Raw genomic sequence first — 26,052 nt, forward strand, 5'->3', positions numbered from 1 at the left:
CTTTTATTATTCATATTTACTATATAACTGAGTAATAATTTACTTTTCAATTGTTTCTCGTTTTATTTACGAGCAGAACAAATAAATTATAAAAAAGTATATTGACAAAATTATGAAATTAAATATAGTTTTATAAAACAAATAAAGTTTTTTTCTCACATGTATATATATTATATTATAATTTCAAAATTGTAATAAAGCTTTATAGCTTATTAAATATATATGTCACAATTACGATAATTGTGTTTAGAAAAATATTTTATAAGAATTATTATGTATTAAAAAAAATTGACTATCTTTATTATTCAACGGGCTAATTAATACATATTGCGTAAAAAAAATTTAATAATACCAATAATATTTTATAATATTGATGTTAATAAAAATGAAATTATAAAAGTATGATTATTTTGTGTATTTAATATAGAAATTCGAATAAAAAGGCGTTTGATAAAATATGTCATATTTATATTATAAATATTTCCTAATTTTTTTTCTTTACCTTTAAGACTTGGTTTTGTAGTGTCCGTTTTTTTCGGTTGTGGTTTGCTCGAGGGTAATCTTGTGGGAAAGGCAAACATTATAATACTGGCAAGTATCATCATACCAGCTATAAGTAACGAACCTGTAAATGTTTTAATGAAAATGCAATTAACACCAAATTTTTAAGTAACAAATATTTTATTTGCATTGTATAAAATTTAAAGAGTAAAGTTTTCATATATCTTTTTTCTTTCAAAAGGAATGTTATTAATCTAATAGGGGCATTCTATACGTAAAGCGGAAAACCCCGATGTTTGTTTGTTTTTCTATATTACTTTTAATATTATAATTTTATTAAAAATTCATTAAATGAAGGAAAATAGATTTATCAATTTTTGAAGTTAAAATTAATCTAATCTTCAAAATTAATACACCCTATAGAAAAAAAATTTCTTTAAAACAAAGAAATCGTTTCTTTAAACTCACTTTTTGATTAAAAGATAAAAATTTTTAAATTAAAAAAATTTTTCATCGCCTTTAAAAGAAAAGAAATTTTGAAGTATTTTGAATCACACCGAGAAAAAACATTTTTTTTGATTCAAAGAAATCAATTTCTTTGACAAATTTTTCTTTGATTCAAAGAAAATTTATTTGTTTCAAACAAATTATCTTTGATTCAAAAAAAAATTATCTTCATTTTAAAGAAATTTGTTATTTAATTCAAATAAATGTTTCTTTGACTCTACATAACAATAACAATAATATATATATTAATAACAATGAAACTTACCGAGCCACCATGCACCCACCCATCTCGGATCAGTGGGAGTCATTGGAGGATCAACGGACAAATCCGTGTAAATTCTGGTACACATTGAACCCAAAATGAAACCAAATGTGGGCCCCAGAATCCTTACACCAATTGTAATCGCTAATAATAAATAAAACTTTAAATAAAATAATCCTTTTGAAAGTTGTATTTACTTATATCGTCAATCGGGGCTATTCTACTCAACCAGGGGCTATTATACTCATCGCTAGTTTTTAATCAATAAAATATTAAAATTGTTTTGATTTTAGTAAAATTTCAATGTTTAACTTTCAAAATTAAACAATTGTTATTAAAATTTTTTTTATCGTCATCTAGCGACTATCTGCAGAAAAATTTCATATAGCTAAAGGTGTATAAAAAAATGTTAAGAATATTGTAGAAATAAACAAACTTTGATGAGTATAACAGCCTCAACCGCGGGACTATTATAATCTCACCACTTTAAATTTCTATAATTCTGATAAAAAAAAATTTTTCAAACGTATGTCCACAACAACACAAGAGTTGAAATTTTTTTAAATTTAAATTCTAAATTTTTATGAAGCACTGATTCAAAAAGTAGCGTTATTTTTTTTGAGTATAATAGCCCCTGTTGATGGTAGTTATAATTATTTTTTTTTTAAAGACTGTAATAATAATACGTTTATTACCAAAATAAAGAGGACTTTCTCGACTGGCAACGTTGTCATCAATGTAAGGTATACCCAGAGTATTAACAGCAGTTTGGCCCATTCCAACACCTAACAAGGATACAAAAAATATTGCCAAAACCACAGTTGTAATTTTATTCTGGATTCGTTTTTCAGTGAGAAATTCACCCTCGCAATACTCGTCGGTATCTGTATATCTAAAAAAAAATAAATAATTTTTGCAAATTTACTTATTGAAAACTTAATATTTTGTTTCTAAATAAAAGGCTGCGAAATATAATAATAATAATAATAATAATAATGACAATAGCAATCCAAGGACGAGGATAAAGTATTAAATAAATAAATACGGGAATTATTTCGATCTTGACCTTAATTATTTGCGTTAAAGTAATTCATGTGTTTTTTTATTTAAATGCTGTTCGATGTAAAAAGAAAAATGGTAATATTTTACTTTTACTGTAATCAAAATAAGTTTCTTAAAATATTAGACGAAAAAGTAATTTTTTGTTAAAGTAATAAATAATTGAAAGTTATAGCTGTGTCTTAAATAGAAAAAAAATTTCTCGTCATCCAGTTGACAAATTTAGAAACAAAAAACAGTTTTTTTTTGTTTCGGAATGTGGTATTTAAAAATTAATTTTGTTTTAAAAAAATTGCTATTTCCAATAGTTTTTAAAAAACTGAAATATATTTTTTTACACAATAATTATATCTAATACTGGTTTTTAAATTATTTTTTTTTTTTTTAGTTGATTTTCAGACTCCAATTCAATATGTGAGTGAAATATTTTTTCATTGTTTCAAATGATAATATACCAGTATAATTAATTTATGCATGAAAATTGTAATTCAGACTACCAAAAAATTGCAAGTTCATTGTGGTCAACTTTCTTTCAGAAAAAATTTTTTTGTTATTGCTATTAACAATCAAAAAATTTTTTTACACTTTTTTTAAAAAAATTAATTTCAGAAAAATTATTTAACAGATTTTAACGATTCAAACAGCATTCTCTTTGTTATTTTATTAAATTTCATTTGTCATAATTATTTTTGTACCGAATTTTTATTTGTTAGAATTAGTATTTTGCAAAAATTTTCATCAAATCGATTTTCTATATTAAAGAATTTTTATATAACCGAAAATTCACTTTACAGAATTTTTATTTGTTCGAATTTTTATTTGCTTGAATTTTCATTTAACATAATAGGCATTTTAAAGAATTTTTATTGGGTAGAATTTCATTGCATAGAATTTTCCTTCAAATGAATTTTCATTTGTTCAAATTATTAATTTTGTTATAATTTCCATATAACCGATTTTTCATACTAGAGAATTTTTACTTAACCGAAAAATTATTCAACAGAATTTCTAATTAACAGAATTTTCTTTTGTCCGAAATTGCAAATGACCGAACAAACAATCGACAGATAGATTTCGGCGGGATTTTTAAAATCAACCAATCAAAAATTATCCATAAAATTGTGATTTGTTGATTTTAAAAATCCCGCCGAAATCTTTCTATCGATTGTTCGTTCGGCTATTTGCAATTTCGGACAAATGAAAATTCTATCCAAGAAGACTAGAACCCAATTAGAAATTCTGTTAAATAATTTTTCGGTTAATTAAAAATTCTGTAGTATGAAAAATCGGTTACATGGTAATTATAACAAATAATAATTCGAACAAATGAAAATTCAAAGAAAATTCTATGCAATGAAATTTCACCCAATAAAAATTATTTAAAATGCCTATTATGTTAAATGAAAATTTGAGCAAATATAAATTCTGTGATGTGAATTTTCGGTTATATAAAAATTCTGTAATATAGAAAATCGTTTTGATGAAAATTCTTGCAAAATACTAATTCGAACAAATAAAATTTCGGCTCAAAAATAATTATGACAAATGAAATTCCATAAAATGGCAATTCTAACTAATAATTTTTAGAACATAATTCCCTTCACTCTTTTTGGAGAATCGTCCATATACAATCGTTATTATTCATTGTAAGCCTTTTTGTTTGTCGTCGAAAAGGAAACCAAAGAAAAAATAATTATAATTTAAAAAATGACTCACGACACTGTTTTGTTGTCGAAATTCTCGTTAAATTTGCAGAGATTAAGAGACGTATCAGAATCAGTCGAAAGGTGAACGTGCAAAATTTGTTCGCCAAAAATAAAGTGTGGCATCGAACAGGTTAAAGCACTCGCAGCAATGAGGGTCATACCCCAAGCTATCCATTTCGGTCGATGACCCTGACCTCCGTAATACGTCAAAAGCAAGGACGATCCGATTTGTCCAATTTCCGTAGCCGACATTATTATTCCCGTTGTTTTCGATTGAATTTGAAAGAGTTTTTCAATTGTTGTAATCACAGAAACAAAGTACGTATAGAACATTCCTTGTAACACCTGTTAAAAAGTTCCGTTATTTCAATTAATGTAAAATTTAATTGTTTAAATTATTTATTTAACATTGTAAATGAGCTTTTTAATATAGAAAAGCAAATAGTAATATTACATGGAAAATCCGTAATATTACGTGTTAATTGTGTTGTAAATAATTATCTCGTAAATAAATAATTATAAGAATTAGAAAAAATTACATCAAGAAAATAAATAAGGAAATTATAGTATTTTAATTTGACGTCATCTTCTCTAAGATGATAATTTTGCGCAGATATTTATTTTACCGACTCAGCTATCTAAGTAGGGTCGTCATGGTAACGTATAAGAGTGAGAGAAATAAAGAATGTTCTTATCTCTCTCACTCTTATACGTTACCATAACGACCCTACGTAGATAGCTGAGCTGTGGCTGTACACGCCACATTAAAATACTCCTTTAAAAAAAAAAATTATTAGCCAATTAAAAACTTACCCAAGTAAGACAGAAAATGGCTAAAAAGGCTTGTTTAGTGGCAAAAGCTTGCAGCCATTGAGGTCGCAAAAGACCCCAACCACATGATACTTCGTCATCAATAAAATCAGCGGGAAAACTTGCTGGTTTCTCATTCATTGGAATGATTGTTTTGCCATTTTCCACAACCCCTAGATCATGTGATTTGCCATTGGAAATTTTACTGTTACCATTGTGATTAATACAAATCACGCCATTATCATTTGGTAACTTTCCATTGGGAGGGATGATCGTCATGGCGTCTGTTGTACCATTTGATAACATTTGCGAATCGTCAACAGCCATCACCATGTTTATTGATATATCCTTACAGATTTATACACCAACTTGTACTAATCTCTCGTGTAATTGATAAAACTTGTCCAATTAATCTACAACAAAAACATAATCGATTGTTATAGAAATTTATTAATATAAATTATTTTATTAAAAATTTAAATTAAATTAATATTAATATTACATTAAATAAATTTTAAAAAAAGATAATTTTATAAGAAATTATGTAACAAAAAGATTTTTATTATCCGGTATAGGGTCAGTTGGGGTAAATGGGGAGAAAAACGCTATTTTTCACAAATTACGTAAGTTTCTTCCTTTATAAAAGGTAATATTTGCGGGTTTATTTTTTTTAAGTTGTTATTTACGTTCCCGGGATTAATTTTATGCAGAAGAAAAAAATTTAGATAAGCTTTAAACGCATGAAACTGACTGTCCCCATTTACCCCAAAATTTAGAAAACATAAAATTTGGGGTAAATGGGGACAGCATAGTTTCTAAGAAAGTTTTAAGAAAAAAGTTTTCTTAAGTATATTACTGTATTAAGGGATGAAAAAACTTGAAAAAAAAATTGTAGTAGATATATAATAGTTGAACCAATTGAAATTTTTTTATTTTTTTTTTATTTCAGTATTTTGTCTCGCATTTGAAAAAAACGGACTTAAAAATCATACAAAATTTTTTTCTTATTCCTTATGACTCCCATAACAGAAATTCACTTGAATTTTTGATTTTTGTTAATTTGGTTAATAATGACAAGCTGTCCTCATTTACCCCAAAAATTTGAAAACTCAGGGTAAATGAGGACAGCTTGCCATTATTAACCAAATTGACAAAAATCAAAAATTCAAGTGAATTTCTGTTATAGGAGTCATAATAAGGAATAAGAGAAAAATTTTGTATGATTTTTAAGTCTGTTTTTTTTCAAATGCGAGACAAAAAACTGAAACAGTTTGACTTTGATTTTTAAGTTTTTATGCATTGAGCGACTCTAATTAGAATAGAAAATAAACAAGAAAAAAAGGAATTAATAATTTCTTAATAAAAATATGTTATTATTTTCAGCATTATGATTATTATATAAAAGAGAATGAGAAGTAGAATAAGAGGTCCTCTCACTTTCATTGGCATCCGACTTTCCTCGTTCTACTAACGTTGCAGTGCATGAGGTTTGCAACTATTTTCACTAACAATGAAAGTGATTCTGACTCGGTACAAAAAAAATTAACTTAATGGAGTCAAATGAAAGTACAATAATTAGATTATTGCCATAGAGTATAAAATAAGAAATTTTATAGTTGAAACAAAAGAATATATATTTTTTTTATAAAATGTGAATATCATTTTTTATAATTTTATTACATTATATCTAAAAATTAAATATTAAAAAATTGCTAAAATATAACGAAATTTTTTTCCACTTTTATTATATGTATAATAATTATAAAACAAATACCTATGTCTCTATTATTTTTAAAGTTATATACTTCAGCGCAATAAATTATTAACTATATAGAAATAAAATGTTTTTGATTATTAAAAAATTCCGAATATTATAGACTATTGGGATCGGCTAAACTGCAATACGCCATCTGGTGGGGACCCATTCTCTCCCTCCATTTTCTTTCTTTGTCTCTCTTCAATTAATAGGTTAGAAAGAGTAGAAAAACAAAATGGAGGGAGAGAATGGGTCAAAGTTACTAGATTGTTACTAGACCACCGTTCCCAATACTACAGTTAGAAGTAGGCTAAAAGGTACATAGTGGCCAACACCCTGATAGTGGACGGCACCTGCTATTAAATACGATAATAACTATAAAAATAATAATATTGAATTAAATATCACTAGTAAATTAATTAATATACGATATTTAGAAACTGATACAGTTGACACAAAATTTTATATGTTTATATTTTCCTCAATATTTTACTTTCTAGAAAACTAACCTCAAAAAATTTGCTTTATTCATTGCAAATTTTATAAATATAAAGAAATTGTTAAATAATTATATTTTAAAAGCAACTTTTTTTGTACATTAAATCTGAATAATAAAATTTGTGATAATATTAATAAATATCATGTTATTTAAATAGTACACAGTGGGCAAAAAACCATGTTCGTTCTAAAAACGTTTTAAGGACGTTTTTAGAACGATTCATGTCCGCCAAATAATGTTCTGGAACATTATTTCAACATCCATGTTCTTAAAATGTTCCAGAACATTATTTGGCGGACATGAAACGTTCTAAAAACGTTTTTAGAACGAACGTGGTTTTTTGCCCACTGGATAGTTTAAATATTTTTTATTTTTTTAAAGGGTGTCGTTCACTGTGTTCATACCATACATTTTAAAATTAATATTCTAAACTCTTATCAAAGTGTTTTTTTAAAATTTTAAACTTATGTACTATAAATTTTAATCCAAATCTTTTATTTGAAATTTATTTTATAACTAAATCTTTAATAAATTCCGATAAAATGTCATTTAAAGTTGAAAGTATGCCCAGGATGTTGGTCACTGTACCCGTTACTATATTTTCAAAATTAAAACTCAAATTTTACACTTCAATAATTTAAAAGAGGGATTTTATTTACTTATATATTTTATATATTAATATAAAAATGATATAGTAAGTGCATATATAAAAATTTTGCACATATTTTTAATGATAAACGAATATATTATTGTTTGTAAGATTTCTTTCTAAATAATAAATATATAAAAGACTTTTGACCTATTAAAAAAAATTTTTACTTTCTTGGATGTAATGCTTATTTTTGAGAAACTGGAGAAACCTGTTGAACGACTTACAAGTATTAAATGACGGTACAGAGTGTAGGATGCACGAAGAAGACGATCTTCTCGTATATATATATATAAAAATAAGAATTAGCTTTCGCTTCAACTTAAAGAGGGCAATAGCGAATAAATTAACGTTAAAATGAAATTGAAAACAAATGACAATTTTTGCGATAAAATTTTTAGTTTATGTAAAAATCATTACTTTTTTTTTGTTTTTAATGAGATTTCTTCAAAAAAATTAACAATTATTTTCCTATTTGAAAATATGAATTTTCTATAAACATATTTTATTTTCATACTTTGTCAAAATGAATATTATTTACAAATAATTATTTTTTGCTCTTCTTATTATTGTCAAACAAATTTTTATTTGTGATATTGAGAGAGAGAGAGAAAATAAATCAAATTCTGTATTATTTTTTTCGTACGGACAAAAATTTAATATTTCGAAAATTATTTAATAACTATAATGAAATTAATAGAATGATTTCCCTAATGGGATTAAATACGCCTCAATGAAAGTGAGATGAAAACACATGTATCATCTGACTTTAAACAGTAATGAGGAGCTATTTATGTCTGTAAACATCTGAGATCAAGAGCATTTACACAGTCTAATGGAGAGAAGATGTACCACACACATAGGCAATATAAGTTTGTATATAAAGACACATTTGTATGTATATATATATATAGATGAATAATATCTCAGCACAACATATGTAAACATATATATATATATACAGTTAAGTTTGTCTTGATTGTGGTCGAGACTTGGTCTAGGTCGGCCTTTCACTATCCTATTTGAGGTCTCGTGGTTACTTGGTTAGTTAGACTATTTTGTCTAGTAATAACTCATTGCCATCGTGTAACAAGTTACCCTACAACTTCGAAAAAAGCTACACAACACGAAAAAACAATAATTAAGGACTAAACTTGAAATAAATTTATTCCTATAAAATTGCAGAGAAATAGAAATAATCTAAGTTGTTCTACAATACTTTCTTTATAACAGTAATTTTGAAAATTTCCCAAAAAATAAAATTACGTAATAGTATGAAATGGTAGGTTTCCATTGTCCCCACTCGCCATTTGTCATAATTCTCGTCAATTACAGCACTCTGCTCTAGTATAAATTTAGTAACTTTATAGTAACTTTAAATTTTAATAATAAAGCCACTAAATTTTTACTAGAGTAGGGTACGGTAGTTGACGAGAATTATAACAAATAGCGAGTAGGGACAATGGAAACCTACCAAATATTACTGATGTAATATTGTAGAACAGCCTTAATAAATTTTAATTAGCTGCCGTCCCATGTCGGCGTAAGACGTCTGAGGGGTTTTCATTGTCCCCATTCGCCAAAATCCCCACTCACCATTTGTCATAATTCTCGTCAACTACCGCACCCTGCTCTAGTAAAAATTTAGTCACTTTATAGTAACTTTTAATTTTAACAAGAAAGTCACTAAGATTTTACTAGAGCAGGATGCGGTAGTTGACGAAAATTATGACAAATGGTGAGTGGGGACAATCTTTTTGTCTCTTTTTTCCCAATAGTTTAAACTTTCATCTGACGCTTTTACGTCGACATGGGACTGTAGCTTTGGTTGGTTTCCATTGTCCCTAATCGCTAAAATTTCCACTTGCCATTTGTCATAATTCTCGTCAACTACCGTACCCTGATCTAGTTAAAATTTAGTAACTTTTAATTTTAACAATAAAATCACTGAAGTTTTACTAGAGCAAGGTGCGGTAGTTGACGAGAATTATGACAAATGGACACTTGTGGACAGATATGCCTACAGTTTTATGTCCTTTTCTAATGCATATGGTGCCATGACAACACGTGTGTTAAAAAAGGACAAAAAAGTATATTTAGGTATAATAAAATTTAACACAATATACATTTCAAAACGTTAATAAATAAATAAATATATATATTTATTTCAAGAGTATTACGAACTATTAAATTAAATACTTTATGGTCATCAATATAGTGTCATAACTCAAGAAAAAAATAGTGTAGATAGGCAGGGGTGGGTAACGTACTTCTTGTGTGTTGTGTGAGTAAAGGTGAAATCACATAGATGCGTAAACCACCATTACGCAAGCAATGGTTTCGAGCCCTTGAAAATCGGGGGCCCTGCGGTGAATTCGGCTATGTCTATTAAGGCACTCTCACACCTTTTTGGCTGCCTGCCTGCCTGCAGGTTACCATGGCAACGCACGAGTGTGAGTGAGACAGAAAATTTGAATATTCAAATTTTTAAATTTTCTGTCGCACTCACTCACATGCGTTGTCATGGTAACCTGCAGGCAGCCAAAAAGGTGTGAGAGTGCCTTTAGTCATATTTTAATCAGACATAATCATTTGTCATTTATTTAATTTGTAAAAATGATTAAATACAATAAAAATGCAAGAATATATTTTATTTTTTTGTTTAGCAAAAAATCGTTAAAAAATAGGCAAAGTATAAAAAAGTTTTATATGATAGGTTATATATATATATATATATATATATATACATATACATATACACGTGAGAAAATTCATTCAGATTACATCGTGGGGGAGCGATATTAAAATTAATCAATGCTCGGCCTAAAAACCTAAGTATCCTTGATGAATACATTACTACCCCTCTGACATGAAATATGCTTTTCTGAAATTTTGTGTCAATGACCTCAAGTAAAGGGTAAAAAGTCAGGAAGTAAAAAATAAGGGTGATCTAGATAAAAGAGAGAACAAAGAAGATTTTTATCAAATTTTCTTAAAGAAAATAAAAGTTAAAAAAAATATAGATATAAGGTCTTAAATTACAAACGAATAAATTATTTTCTCAAAAACACAAGGTAAATTCATCCCTCTATATTTCATTTTAGAAACAAAAACATATTTGCAGAAAATTATACGGCATTACATTTCTTTCAAAAAATTAATTCTTAATTTACGTTGAACACGAATCTAATACCTATTTGTAATACACGATTTTTTTCATATCTGGAAAAAAATTAGTTTTTTAGTTACTAATAATAAAAAATTGTGAAAAAAGTTAAAATTTTCAAGTATAAAAATCATGAATTTAAATTTTTTTTTTAAATTCCAAAAATTGGGAATTAATTCTGCAATTTTAAATGAAATGTACATATATATATATCGATTGTTTCGATTTTTTATTTATTAAGATGCATTTTAAATAGGAAAAAAATTTGATGACAAAAATCGTATTTTTTGAAGAAAAAATGAACTAAAAAAATTCTTTTCGGTATTTCTTAAAATCCCTCTATATCTTGGTATCAATGAGTATAATAACTGTATCAAATTTTATTAAAATCGGTTAAATCGTCACAAGTACAAAGCTTTCTCTATGAGGAAGCAAAAATTATAATGATGATAATTATGGGACCATAAATAAATGTTTTTCATTAAATACAAATAGAAAAAAAATGAAAAAATCATAAAAGGGTGAAAATTGTTATTATTATTTATTATTAGAAATATTTTGTGTATATATATATAGTGAAGGTGCAGTAGAATGGCTATGAAATCGTCTATTATGCAACACAGCAAACGTAGGTCGTGTCGTCGGCCCTGCAGGTCGATGTCGCGGTATTGTAATGCTTATGCCAATAATATAATAATAGCATTATAATAAATAATAGGTTTTCGTTGTATTTAAGTCATATCTAAAACATTTTAATTATAAACCACGATAGTAGATGATCTATTATTATAGATAATTTTTAATTAATAGTTTATTAATTAATTAAATTATAATTAGACTAAGCGCTAATTATTTCAAATTAATAAATGGATTAGTGTATATATGTATAGACATTCAGCTATCTTATGTCATCACTAAGTTACAAAATTATACATGCAAAAGAAAAGGAAACCGGATTATTGCATTCTAATGGATATTGGTTGTTTTATATTTAATTTAATTTTCATTAAATCGCGTGCAAATCTCTGCTTGACATCTATTTAAGAATAAATTCAATTTTATTCTTGAATGCAAAATTATAATTTTTTTTTTCAAAAAAAAACACTCAATTCTTTTTGTATTTTTAACTTTCTATATACATATATACTCTCTAAATCTGAATTAGTAAAAATGTTTACTAATTTAAATTAGTGACTCACTTTTTGCTTCTGAATTAGTAAAATTTTACTAATTATTAGTAACTTTTACTAAAAATTAGTAAAATTTAACTAATTCTAAAGCAAGTAGTGAGTCACTAATTCAAATTAGTAAACATTTTTACTAATTCAGATTTAGAGAGTACAATGAGTTCCCGCGTACCGTTCAATATTCTAAAAATTTTTGAGACCATAAAACTCGCGTAAAATTATTGATAATTAAATAATAATAATAATAATAATAATAATAATAATAATAATAATAATCTTAATCATATTAATAATAATTGTAATATTTACATGTCCTTAAAAAGGGCTCATTTTTATATTCCATTCACAATTTTTTTTTTTTTAAATATTATCCAGCATTCAGAACTCGCGCTCACTGAAAACTGAACAGTAACTGGTATCTAAATCATAGTTTCGAGTTTATTTTCACTTTTAAAATTCAAACTTATAAATTTTGGACTTGTGATAAAAAAAATGATTTAATTTATTTGTACTAATATAATTTAATTGCTTTAATCAAAGAGGTGTCTCATAAAAAAAAAAATATTTACACACTATACACATCAATAAAATAATTAACAGAACATATTTCTAGTGTGACACTAATTAATAAAGATTACAACGTCAACAGAAGATTATACCTAAGTATATTTGTAATCTTTCTATAAATAAATAAAAAAAAAAAAAAAAAAAAATTTTAAACAATTACTATGAGGTACATTATAAAATCGAGAAACTCGAAGAACACGTGTATGATTTATGCGCAACATATCCTTTAGAAGATCAGAAGAAAAGAATTCTTTTGCTATATGGTGACCTCGTCGGTCAGATTGAATCTATGCAAGATTTTCAATATTCTAAGAATTTTCACTGAATATATAAGTTAATGTTATTTGATGTATATATATATATATATGAAATATTTATTCTTGGGTGTTGCTGTTAAATGCAAATATCCAATTAATAGAGACACAAATCACTGACACTTTAAAGCTCATTGATATTTATATTTTCTTCGAAGGTTTACCTATAAGTAATTGGCAACGATATATATCTAATTAATAACTAGTTTATTTAAATAAATATTTTATAACACAATTTATGATTAAAGGAAAGTTTATTAATTATACAGTTTTGTTGAAAAATTGCAAATTATTACTGAGTGAGAGAAAAATAAATATTATTTACACGGAAAGTAATTATAAATACATTTTTCTTTATTAAAATCAATTTTTCAAATAATTTTAATATTAAAATAATATCCCTAATAACACAAGATATCTTGGGATATATTGATAATATCCCGCAGATATCCTAGGGATGTCCTATGGATATCAAAAGGATCTCTTAATAATATCCAAAAAATCGGCGATTTGGATATCCTTTGGATATCCCATGGATGTCTGAGGATATCTTCTGGATATCTCTATAGACTTTCATAAATGAGGGCCTGGAAAGCACAACCGACGAAGCGCTCGGACTCAGGCAGTGAGTAGTGGGGATATTGCCATATTTTGATCTGCTGACTCTCTGATTGGCTCTCACTGGCTGCCTGTGTCCTAACTGGCAATATCCCCACTACTCACTGCCTGAGTCCGAGCGCTTCGTCGGTTGTGCTTTCCAGGCCCTCAAATGTCCTCCAGAGATCCCATAGATATCGTCAGGATATCCCACAGATATCATCAGGATATCCCATAGATATCGTCAGGATATCCCACAGATATTTTCAGGATATTCTCAGTATATCTTCTGGATGTCAAGAAGATATTCTCAGGATACTGTTTTTAAAGTATATCATCCCGTGAATATCCTAAGAATATCCCACGGACGTTCTGAGGATATCCCATGGATATCCTGCGATATAATATCCAATAGATATTTTGTGGATGTCTTAAGGATATCCTGTGGATGTCCTGTTGATGTCCCACAGACCAGCGGTCTTGGGATATCCTGTGGATATCCCAAGATATCCTAGGGACCATTCTAGGATATGGATATCCTATGAATATCCTTTTGTTATGAGGGATAATTGTATAAATATAATTCATGATAATTAATATAATTTATGTAATCATTAATTATAATAGTTTTAATTAAGATAGAAATATTAAATTAATATATTAAAAAAAAGTAAAAAATTTTAAAGTTTAAAATTTTTTATTCAAGAAAAAGATAAAAATGATCTGCAGAGTTTATATTGTAATATTCCGAGACACAGGCAAATTAGAGCAATCGATTCTTCTGCTCTAATAATAAACATATATTTTTCTTTTAATTTCTTTTTTCTTTTTTCTTTTTTTATTAAATATTCGAAAAATTATGTAAAAATCGTTAGTAAGTCACTTTTTAAATAATAATAAAAATAATTTTTAAAAAATGGCGTGATGAAAAATTTCGTTCTATTAATATATATAGTAAATTTAGTTCAATGTGGGACACGGTTATTAATTAGTGCACTCATCAGTTTCTTCGTAGAATAGAACAAGCAATTTCCTGCTAAAATGAGGATTTCACGGCCCACAAAGGTAATTAGAATCGCGTGCTACTCATGGAGAGGAAACTAATCGCCCACATCAATTCCCAAGTAGTCAATGTAACGTCAATCAATAATATAAATAAATTATATATTTTTAAAAATTGATTAAGATACGTTTACCCTGCTCAAAGCTACTAATATATTCAATCAATCGTGTATATATAAACATATGGGGTATTTCAGATGAAGTGATCAAGGAGAAAAAAAATATTTTCTTAAAATTAAGATATAATTTGTAGTGATAATTATAATTGCTAAAAAAATTTTTTTCATTTAAAAACTGTTATAACAAAAAAGTAACAATTTTATGGATAATTCGATAAAATAAAAATTCTGTGAAGTAAATTTCTGATTTAAAAATTCTTTTATATTGGGAATCGCAGAGCTGCGATACGCCATTTTTTATTTTGTCTCTGTCTAACATATGTATAAAGAAAGAGACAAAACAGCAAGATGGTTGCCGCAAGTGGGTTCAGGGTTGAGTAGTTACACAAGATTTCGGATCCCAATAGAAAATCGGTTTAATGAAAATTCAGTAAAATAATAATTCGAATAAATAAAAATTCAGCTCAATGAAAATTCTAAACACAAGTTTGGAGAAAAATTTTTTTTCACCTTGATCACTTGATTCGAAATCTCCCATATTGAACGTTCGGATATGCATTAATGTGAAAAAAATGAAAACAACTTCTCACATTGCAGAAAAAAATTACAAGGGCACTTCAACAGATGTATTACGTAAGAGAACTACTAATTGATTTGTATTATATATATATATGGATTTAAATTTAATTATCAACAATAGATGCGGAAAATTGAATTTAATTAAAAGTCCCGTTTTCCCTATATGTATATATGTAAAAGTAGAATTTTATTTACAGAACATTTTGCGACCAGATATATCAAATCCCCTCTTTGCTAAATTTAACTTGTTCATATGTATGAATATACGCTAAGTCGTGTAATATATATATATATGTATATTCGAATAGTCGCAAGTTTTGAATCATGATTTTTATGTGGATTTAAAAAAAATTTAATGGAGTATTAAAAAATGTTTTATAAAATATTAATTATATAAAACACTTTAAAAATTGTTGTTTCACAAAGCATTATTTTTAAAAAGGGCGCTCATTTTTGACCAATTAGGTAAATTATAGCATTTTCTGCCGGGAAGGTTTCCATTGTCCCCACTCTCCATTTGTCATAATTCTCGTCAACTACCGCACCCTGCTCTAGTAAAATCTTATTGTTAGTGACTTTCTTGTTAAAATTAAAAGTTACTATAAAGTTGCTAAATTTTTACTAGAGCAGGGTGCGGTAGTTGACGAGAATTATGACAAATGGTGAGTGGGAACAATTTATTGTTAAAATTTATTGTTAAAATTAAAAGTTACTATAAAGTTACTAAATTTTCACTAGAGCAGGGTGCGGTAGTTGAAGAGATTTATGACAAATGGCGAGTAGGGACAATTGAAACCAACCAGTCCACACACGCCATTTGTCATAATTCTCATCAACTGCCGCACTCTGCTCTAATGAAAATTTAGTAACTTTATAGTAACTTTTAATTTTAATTATAAAGTCATTAAATTTTCACTACAGCAGGTTGCGGTAGTTGACGAGAATTATGACAAATGGCGAGTGGGAACAATGGAAACCTTCCTCGTTTGGGAAAAAGTATTGACCAATGTGAATAGTGGTGAAAAATGGGTCTTAAAGCCAACGCACGGTATTGGTACACTATTGGCCGTATATGCCTACACATTTTTTTTATCCTTTTCTAACGCACATGTTGCAATGACAACATGTGTGTATTAAAAAAAGACAGAAAAGTTTAGGCATGTACAACCAAGAGTGTACACCGAAAACTAGTGAGGTGTGTAAAGACCTTTAAGAAGCTCACATGAAAAATGTGTCACATTTTGGACGTTTAACTGTCAATTGCAAAATAGTAATTTACATTCTCAACACTGGTGACTGACTAGTTATCTATGTTGTCTGCAGTTTAATGTCTATTATTTCTAAATACCATAGTTATTTCAATTGCATAATTATTTTGTATGATTGATTGTGGGTTCAATAATAATCATTTTTATTAAACAAAAAAAATTTTAAATACTCAAAAATGAAATGAAAATACCACTAAATGAAACAGAACTGAGATATTTCACTGATGAATCAGTGACTTAAAAGCTTTTCACTAATCAATTCAATAGTTTCTTGTCCATCTTTTTCAATGAATTAAATCAGTGAATACGACACATGCGCAGAAGCTATATTGACAGAAAAAATTTATTTTCGTCTAGGCCAACGCACAATAGATTCGCGAAAGTCGTTCGAGAACGAGATGCATGAGATAGAAAAAGATACAAATATATCTCTGTCCTTTTCTAACTCATGTTTCACGTTCGCGAACGTCTTTCTCGAAGCTATTCTGATTAGGCCTTTTACCAAAGCGTCTGTTTCCTAATTTTGTGTTACATTTTGTGATATTGAATAAAACTGTTTTTACTATTGTAAAATAGTTGTCAGAAACACTAAAACTGTGATTCGTAAGTATTTTACTAATTATTTATTTTAGTATTTGTGTAGTATAGTTACAATTAAATTGTATTGCTTTTCTCAAAGTAAAATTCTAACCTAAAATTTAGCATTTATAAACAAGATTTTTAAGTTACAGTGTAAAAAAATCTTTTTGGAGATTGTACATTCACAATTTGTATTTGTGTTAAAATTTGTAAAATTACTATATTCAATAAGGTTATGTTACTACATTAAAAAAAGCACTTGTGACGGATGCAACAACTAATTATGTTTCACCTATTACCCACTTTGAAAGCAGTATAAATTTACAGAAAATGGTAAAAGTGCTTTTTTTAATGTAGTAACATAACAAATTTTAACACAAATACAAATTGTGAATGTACAATCTCCAAAAAGATTTTTTACAGTGTATTTTTGATAAAAGTTATACTTTTTATACTATATGTTCAAAGATAAAAATTATATACTAAATTGTATAAATTATTAGATCTTTTGATTATTTTTTTTAATTTTAATTTTTAATACTGTGCAAAAAAAATTCAATATACCAAATTTAATAAAAATAAAAATAAGTGTCCATAAAATATTTTCAAGTTGTCATCAAAACTTTTTTTTACGATAAAAAAGCTCTACTTAGTATAGAGAGAGATTCTGGTAGATATTATGAGTATTTTATTAAATCACATGGCCAGTAAAGATTCAACACACACACATACATACCCACATGTATTCATTCTCGACGATGTAATAATAGATTGCAATGGCGAACAAACCCCACCGCAAATTATAGACAATCATGTCCGTCTATCGACTGTATCCTTTTTTTTGGCAAATAATACAGTACAACTTTCTATCTCTCTAGAATATTATCAGGTCTCAACCAGGCATAAAAAAGTCCTGATTGCACAGTATATTCGAAAAAAGAATTCTTCTTTTAACTTATATATTTCTTCCTTTTTTTTGCAGTGCATAAACATTTCGTATGATTAGACGAGTCACTTTAAGGGTCGTTAAAATAATGCACATCAATTGGTATATACATATATAAACGTAATGGGCAATATAGTAATTCTATTTTGGCATACTAAAGGTGATTCTCTCAACATTTTACGCTCTTTCAATGCAAAAATAGAAAGTTCAAAAATACCTCCCTCATCTAATTTCGAATTAGTGAAAAGGTAGTGCAACTATTTTAAATGAGACTCAGATTGAGTTTTAATTTTATTTTTACATTCTGTTCGATCCCAGTAAAAAGTGAGAAATTGAAAGGAATTAAAAATTTTTAATTCTTTTGAATTCCGTTTCCGTCCAATTCTTTTATATATCCATCTTGGGTACTCGAAAATAATGCCAGTTGAATTCTTTTTAATTCAGTTTTAAAATTTTGTACATAAAAATATTTGACGGTCCGAAGATTTGAACTTTCGATTTTCAATGTTGGAGCCAAACAACTGTTCCGCGCAGCCGTATCAATTGAACTGTAGATATTTGATTTTAAACGTACTTACTGCAGAATATTACGGAATTCAAAAGAATTAAAAAATTAGAGAAATATTAAAACGGAATTGATAGGAATTGAGTTTCAAGCAATCATAGTCTCAACAAGGAATACATAGGAATTGTACACAAACAGAATTAAAAACATAATTGATAATTTATCCTTTTCAAAAAAAAGTTAAAAATTTTCAATTCTTTTGAATTCCTCACTTCTTACTGGGATATCAGACCTCGAAACGTCTTCGGCAGTAAAAGAATAATGTATTTTACATAGCAAAAAAAGAAAAAAATTAATGACCAATTTACATGCCGTAATTTCTAGCTTTTATTGCATAGCCAAAGAAAAATATTTCTGGGGAACAGACCATGTTTATTATAAGTTTTTGAGATCACCGGAACCGAATCCGTTGTTCATTTTACCCCCATCAAGTCGAGATTTTGACATAACCTTAAAAAACTTTCACACGAACATAAAGAGTAGAATAATAATCCAATCCTGGGATTTAGACCAAAACTGATCCAGCATCCTCTGAATTTTTTTTTAAATCGAAAAAAGCACCCTTAATCGGACAAATTCAAACTTAGGAGGCTAAAGAATTAAATGAATGCGGTTGATGAACCTTACACCTACGTATTTTTGCTCCACTAATTTAAAAACAAAGCCAGAATTGATCCAGCGCCCTCTGAATTTTTTTCAAATCGAAAAAACCACCCTTAATCGGACAAATTGGAACTTAGGAGGTAATAAAATGAAATAACTGGTTGAAGAAACTTACACCTATCCATTTTTGCTCCACTAACTAAAAAATAAAGTCAGAACTAATCCAGCACCCTCTGAATTTTATTAAAATCGAAAAAACCACCCTTAATCGGACGGAATCAAACTTTTGAGAAAGCAATTTAATTTTGTTACCTCCTAAGTTCCAAGTTGTCCGATTAAGGATGGTTTTTTCGATTTGAAAAAAATTCAGAGGGCGCTGGATCAATTCTGGCTTTGTTTTTAAATTAGTGGAGCAAAAATACGTAGGTGTAAAGTTCTGTTTTTATAAAAAATGTTCTAAAAATCATTAGTAATAATTTACATTTTATCGCCGAATTTTATTTGTCCTAATCAATTTTGAGCTGAATTTTAATTTTTTCGAAATAGCATTTGGCATAATTTTCATCAATCCAATTTTCTATATGGCAGAATTTTTATATAACGGAAAATTCAACTCACAGAATTTTTATTTCTTCGAATTTTTATTTGCTCGAATTTTCATTTAACATAATTGGCATTTTAAAGAATTTTTATTGGGTAGAATTTCATTGAATAGAATTTTCATTTAGATGAATTTTCATTTGTTCGAATTATTATTTGATATAATTTCCATATAATCGATTTTTCATACTACGGAATTTTTACTTTACCGACAAATCATTTAATAGAATTTCTAATTGATAGAATTTTCATTTATCCGAATTTTCAAATGGCCGAACAAACAATCGACAGAAAGATTTCAGCGCTATTTTTAAAATCAACCAATCAAAAATTATTCATAAAATTGTGATTGGTTGATTTTAAAAATCGCGCTGAAATCTTTCTGTCGATTGTTTGTTCGGCCATTTGAAAATTCGGACAAATGAAAATTCTATCAATTAGAAATTCTATTAAATGATTTGTCGGTTAAGTAAAAATTCTATAGTATAAAAAATCGATTATATGGAAATTATATCAAATAATAATTCGAACAAATGAAAATTCTATTCAATGAAATTCTACCCAATAAAAATTCTTTAAAATGCCGATTATGTTAAATGAAAATTCGAGCAAATAAAAATTCTGACAAATAAAAATTCGAAGAAATAAAAATTCTGTGAGTTGAATTTTCCGTTATATAAAAATTCTGCCATATAGAAAATTGGATTGATGAAAATTATGCCAAATGCTATTTCGAACAAATTAAAATTCGGCTCAAAACTGATTAGGACAAATAAAATTCGATAAAATGTAAATTATTACTAATGATTTTTAGAACATAATCATGCGTCCCGTAAATGTTTCACTGATCCAAATGTTTAACACCTCATTTATTCTCAGAAATATTATAACATTAAATTGACCTACGACAACGTTGGTCAAGTTATAACTTCATTTCATAAATTATCAATCATATATGAAACAATGGTATTATTATCTTCAAATGGAACAATCGTATGCAACACAATATTCTGTAAATATATATATATTCCTTCGAAAAACGCATATTCTTTGTAGAATTATACGCATAAATATTCTGAAAAGAAGTTTTCGCAACATACATATTTCAATATTCAAAAATTATTTGCACACACTTTTTTTAAAAATATTATTCACAATTGCCAAATACATTTAAATATGCAATTTTGACCGCGTTGAACAAAGAAATAACCATTTTTTCATATTTTCACAAAAGCACTATCAATCACGTACTACTAGATTTAAAAAAATTAAGCCTGGTTGAAACAGGGAACTCGACTGGGGGGCCAAAACAGGATCTGGTCGGGCCCCGGTTTTAATCGATTTTAAGGGGAGTCACTACCTTCATTTTGAATCCTTTACATTTTCATGATCGTAGAAAGCTATTTTTTTCTTGCATCATTTGGGTCCTAAAAACATACATGATGGTCAAAAAATAAAATTTTCTTTTTTTGACTACCTTATATGTTTTTAGGACCCAAATGATGCAAGAAAAAAAATATAACCTAGTTTAAAAATTTAAATTTAAGTGGGTCAAAATAAAGGTTGTGACTCCCTTTATAATCAGGCTAAAATCAATAAGGCAATGTAGATAAGATTTTTGCATTATTAAAAAATACAATGATTATAATTATTATAAAATAATTTATTTATTTTGAACAATAGTATATGTATTGTTTAAATAAATGAATACTTTCAATATATAAAGTAAAATAATAAAATTCAAAAAATTTAACTTTTTGATATAATTGTCAACGATATTTAATAGTAAATAATTTGTTTCATAAAGGTGTTTAAAACACCTGTATTAGGAAAAGAGGTTGTAACAAAACATTTATCATAAATTAATAACCCACTTTCATTTGAAATATTACTTGACATTATCTTCAATCAAACGCCTCGAACAGTCAACTCGGCATTTATTATGATATACCAGTTTTACTACTCTTTTAACAATCAACATTGTTAAAATAGATTATTAAAAGATAAATTTTATTATTATCATTATTGTTTTCAAAAATTTTTAATCAATATAATAGATAAAAATTAAAAATTTTTCACAAAAATTTTTTTCAAGCTAGAATTTTTTAATTTAAATAACAAAAAAAAATATCTATATTTGATTCAAATAATCAGTTTACTTAACTAATTCAAATAAATTTTTATTTGATTTAAATAAAAAATTTTATTTATGCCTAATAAATAGGTTAGTAGGCTGTGAGAAAAATATACATTTATTTAACTCAAATTTACTAATACACAAAAATAAATTTATTATAACGATCATCTAAAATCCACTATAGAATAAAAAGTTATTAAAATTTCCAAATTTTGTCAGACAAGAAGAAACATATAGGTATATTATAATAAAAAAAATGATATAGACGCTGCGGTTCTTTGTAAATTGTCTCGGTAAATGTTTGACGACTGACGTCAAGCACTCAGTAAACTGTGATTCGGCTCTCGGACCTCTATATATATATACAATATGCGCTTATATCTTTTGCACGCAATCACCTACACAAAAACATTATGGTTATTGATCATACAGACCACGAACGAATCATGCAAGGATGATATCTGAACTAAACTGAAAAGGAAAATTGATAAATGCATTATATTCTCTCTGTCGACGTATTTATAAATATTTAATATTTTCTACAGCATACATGTCAGTTTAGGAATAAGTGGATCAACTTTTTTTTTCCAAGACAAAGTTATATTTATATTTAAACGTTGAAAATTTATATATATGTTTTTTAAGACACAACTCTTTTTGATAAGACTAAGAAATATTTTTTGCGTAAAAAATACCTGCATACTGCACCGAAACTTTACTGAACATTTATTAAAATTTTAAATACAAACTACGGAATATTATTGTTACAATTATAAATGTTCGGCAGAAAAAAAGTATTCAAGAGGAATGGTACACGGTTAACATATCCTAAAAACTGAAAAATTAAAACGCAAACAAAATTATGATTAAAATAATTGTAACTAATTTTAGAAAATCTTCTCTCTAAATTTGAATCAGCGGAATCTCGCTGATTCTCAGCTATAAGTATACCACTGATTCTAATCAGCTTATATACACTGATGAATTAGTGGAATTTCACTGATTTTTCAGCGTATATCCGCTGATTGGTATCGCAGTGGTATAATTATCGCTGATTCAAATTTAGAGAGTTGTTATGCATTTTGCATAATAACGATGTTGATTCGAAATTTTTTTTTAAATAATTATTTTTTTATCATTTTAATGTCTGAGCTGAAAGAAAAAAACATTAAAATGTTTAAAAAAATATTTATTTAGAAAGAGATTTTGAACCAACATCATTTTTCTGCAAAATGCATAACTAGATCTTCTAAAATTAGTTGCAATTACTTATAATCATAATTTTGTTTACGTTAAATTGTTAAGGGCAGGTTCAAGTCGAGTCAGCTGCTCCTTTGAAGTTTCAATGGAACAGCTGACACGACTTGGACCTGGCCTTAAAAAACAATTTTTCAGTTTTGAGGTTATGTTAACGAGTACCATTCCTCCTTAATCGGTTCCCGCACACAAAACATGTGGAATCATTCTATTTTTCACAAATATTTTTGACAAACATTTAACGAGCATTTATTTTAAATGTTCAGTTGAATTTAGCGCTAAACATTTAATTAAAATGTACATTCAACCTTTCCTCCCAATATTTAACGTACATTTAATTTACATGTAAAAACCTCAAGCGAATTTAATTAATTTAAAAAATAATCTAAGTGTAAAAAATTTTGTAAATTTAAAAAAATTGTTCGCCATGTTGGAAACGCCATTTTGAATTTTTAGAAAATTAAATTCAGATCATAATTCAGCGGCCCCCATCTTCCAAGAAGAAGTTTCAAGTAAATTTCAGTTATTTTTCAAAATTTCATTTTCGTACACTAAATTGGGATTTTGACTTTCTTAAATTGATTTTAATTCTTCTACGCCTTAAATATAATTAAAAAGTTGATAAAAATTAAATAAATAGTATAAAATTAATAAAAAAAAAATAATAATAATAAATATTTCAACTAGGTATGCTATTTGAGAATTGATAATTTTATTTTCTGCTTCTGCCACGTGTAGAAGTCATTTACCTCTCGCGAGTTTTTTGGCCTCATCTCAATATGCACACCAAAAATTCTTGGAAAACTACAATAATATTCAAAAAGAAAAAAAACTATTATATATATATATATATTTGAATTGTCTGCGCTTATTCTTCAAAACTTACAAAATGTCTAAAGTTTCTTTTTTACGTAAAAGAATGTAAACTCTTAAACATAGAAAAATAATACGCATGAATTTAGTGCAATATGGTTATTTTCAGTTACATCAACTCTTGCTATAACTGCTATAGTCATAAATATATATTATATATATATAAAAAGTTTCGCAAAATTTTCAGGATATTATTTAAAGATATATTACAATCGTTTGTACTTCATAAATAATAATAGGTTTTGATGCACTTTTACATATCGTATAATATATATTTATAATTATGAATAAGATAATTTATATACACGACCTATAACGCGATTTTGATTAGCAATTATTCATTGCACAAAATTGAGAATAACTTTTTACAACATATAAAGAAAATTACAAGATATTAATATATTGCATTTCAGTAAAATAAATTAGTAGAATATTATAATATAATTATACTGAGAATAAAAATAAATTTTATGGAAGTAAGAGTAAATCAATATATTAAAAAATTACATAATGCATAAATGTATCATTTAGCACTATATCGTTATAAGATCGTTATAACATTTTTTATTTCTGTAAAATATTCGAATAAAATTGTAATTTAATATTATTGAAACTAAAAATAGATTTATTGAATAAACTTAATCGATTTAAAACTATATTTATAATATAGATGATTCTCCGCAGAGCTCATTTTCGTTGTGGCCCCCACTTGGAAAGATTCCCTGGAAAGTGCCCCCTGGAGGTTCTATCAGAATTCCGCCGGAACATCGAACGTAATTCCGTCGGAATTCCATCGGAGTTCCAAAGAATTTCCGATAGGATTCTGACGGAATTCCGATTAATTTTTTTCAAAAGTTTTAGAGTCCTAATTCCGTCGGAATTCCGTCGGAATCCCATCGAAAATTCTTTGGAACTCAGATGGAATTCCGACGGAAATACGTTGGAAGTTCCGGCGGAATTCTGATAGAAACTCCAGGGGGCACTTTCCGGGGAAGCTTTCCAAGTGGGGGTGGATACGAATCTGAAGTTTTGCTCCATCACGTCAGAATTTTTTTCCTAATCTCAAAAAATATGACGGATTTTGTGTGACATACAAAATTTTATAAATGTGGATGGATTAACTTTAATTTTAGTGTCTGAGGGTTTTTGGAGTCGCTGATTATGAATTTGAATTAGATTTTCAAAATCCAAACTGACGGATCCAAAAAGACTTTCGAATTTTTGAAAGATTACACAGCCCCACAAAAAAAAGTGTCGTGCGCGGCAGACAAGACTAGTCATTTCCCATGTATTTTGACGCGCTGAATACGAATCCGAAGTCCGTTTTGCTCCATCACGTCAGGATTTTTTTCTAACCTCCAAAAACCTGTCGGATTTTGAGAGATAGGCTATTTTTTTTAAAAATTGATGGATTTACTTCAAAATTGGTATCTAGGGGTTTTTTGGGTCGCTGATGACGAATTTGAAGTTAAATTTTCAAAATTTAAAATGGCGGCTCCAATATGGCGGACGAATTTTGTAAAAATTGATGTATTTACTTCAAACTTGGTATCTAGGGGTTTTTTGGGTCGCTGATTACGAATCTGAAGTTAGATTTTCAAAATTTAAAATGGCGGCTCCAATATGGCGGACGATATCGACCCTTCAAAGGTGATAATTCCGCCCTTACATACGAAACTAGGAGCAATTAAACAGTTTGTCAAAGCCTTAGATAAAAAAGGAAACTGTTTTAAATACCTGGAACTAAAGTTTCCAGAAATCTCTGATGCGAAACAAAAAGAAGGAGTTTTCGACGGACCACGTATTCGCAAATTGTTAAAAGATGAGCAATTTATCACTAAGATGAATAAAAAGGAGAAAGCCGCATGGCTTAGTTTTAAAGCA

General features: G+C 27.4%; 1 protein-coding gene across 2 annotated transcripts in view; it reads right to left on the bottom strand.

Annotated features, from left to right (window-relative positions):
- The window catches only part of LOC127279662 (solute carrier organic anion transporter family member 74D), a 67,788-nt gene that overhangs the window by 16,386 nt on the left and 25,350 nt on the right, over nucleotides 1-26,052 (bottom strand). The window contains exons 1-6 of one of the 2 annotated variants that reach the window (XM_051302172.1): nucleotides 12,412-12,537; nucleotides 4,849-5,258; nucleotides 4,046-4,380; nucleotides 1,966-2,162; nucleotides 1,274-1,414; nucleotides 503-625 (exon numbers count right to left, since the gene is read on the bottom strand). In XM_051302172.1, the coding sequence (XP_051158129.1) occupies nucleotides 503-625; nucleotides 1,274-1,414; nucleotides 1,966-2,162; nucleotides 4,046-4,380; nucleotides 4,849-5,178 (1,126 nt within the window). In that variant the 5' untranslated portion in view covers nucleotides 5,179-5,258; nucleotides 12,412-12,537. Of the gene's footprint in view, nucleotides 1-502; nucleotides 626-1,273; nucleotides 1,415-1,965; nucleotides 2,163-4,045; nucleotides 4,381-4,848; nucleotides 5,259-12,411; nucleotides 12,538-26,052 lie in introns of those variants that run through there. The other variant, XM_051302171.1, reaches the window with a different exon arrangement.

This window comes from Leptopilina boulardi, unplaced genomic scaffold (assembly GCF_019393585.1).
Source record: "Leptopilina boulardi isolate dan_hultmark-lab unplaced genomic scaffold, ZJU_Lbou_2.1 LbouV2_221, whole genome shotgun sequence".
Lineage (NCBI taxonomy): Eukaryota > Metazoa > Arthropoda > Insecta > Hymenoptera > Figitidae > Leptopilina > Leptopilina boulardi.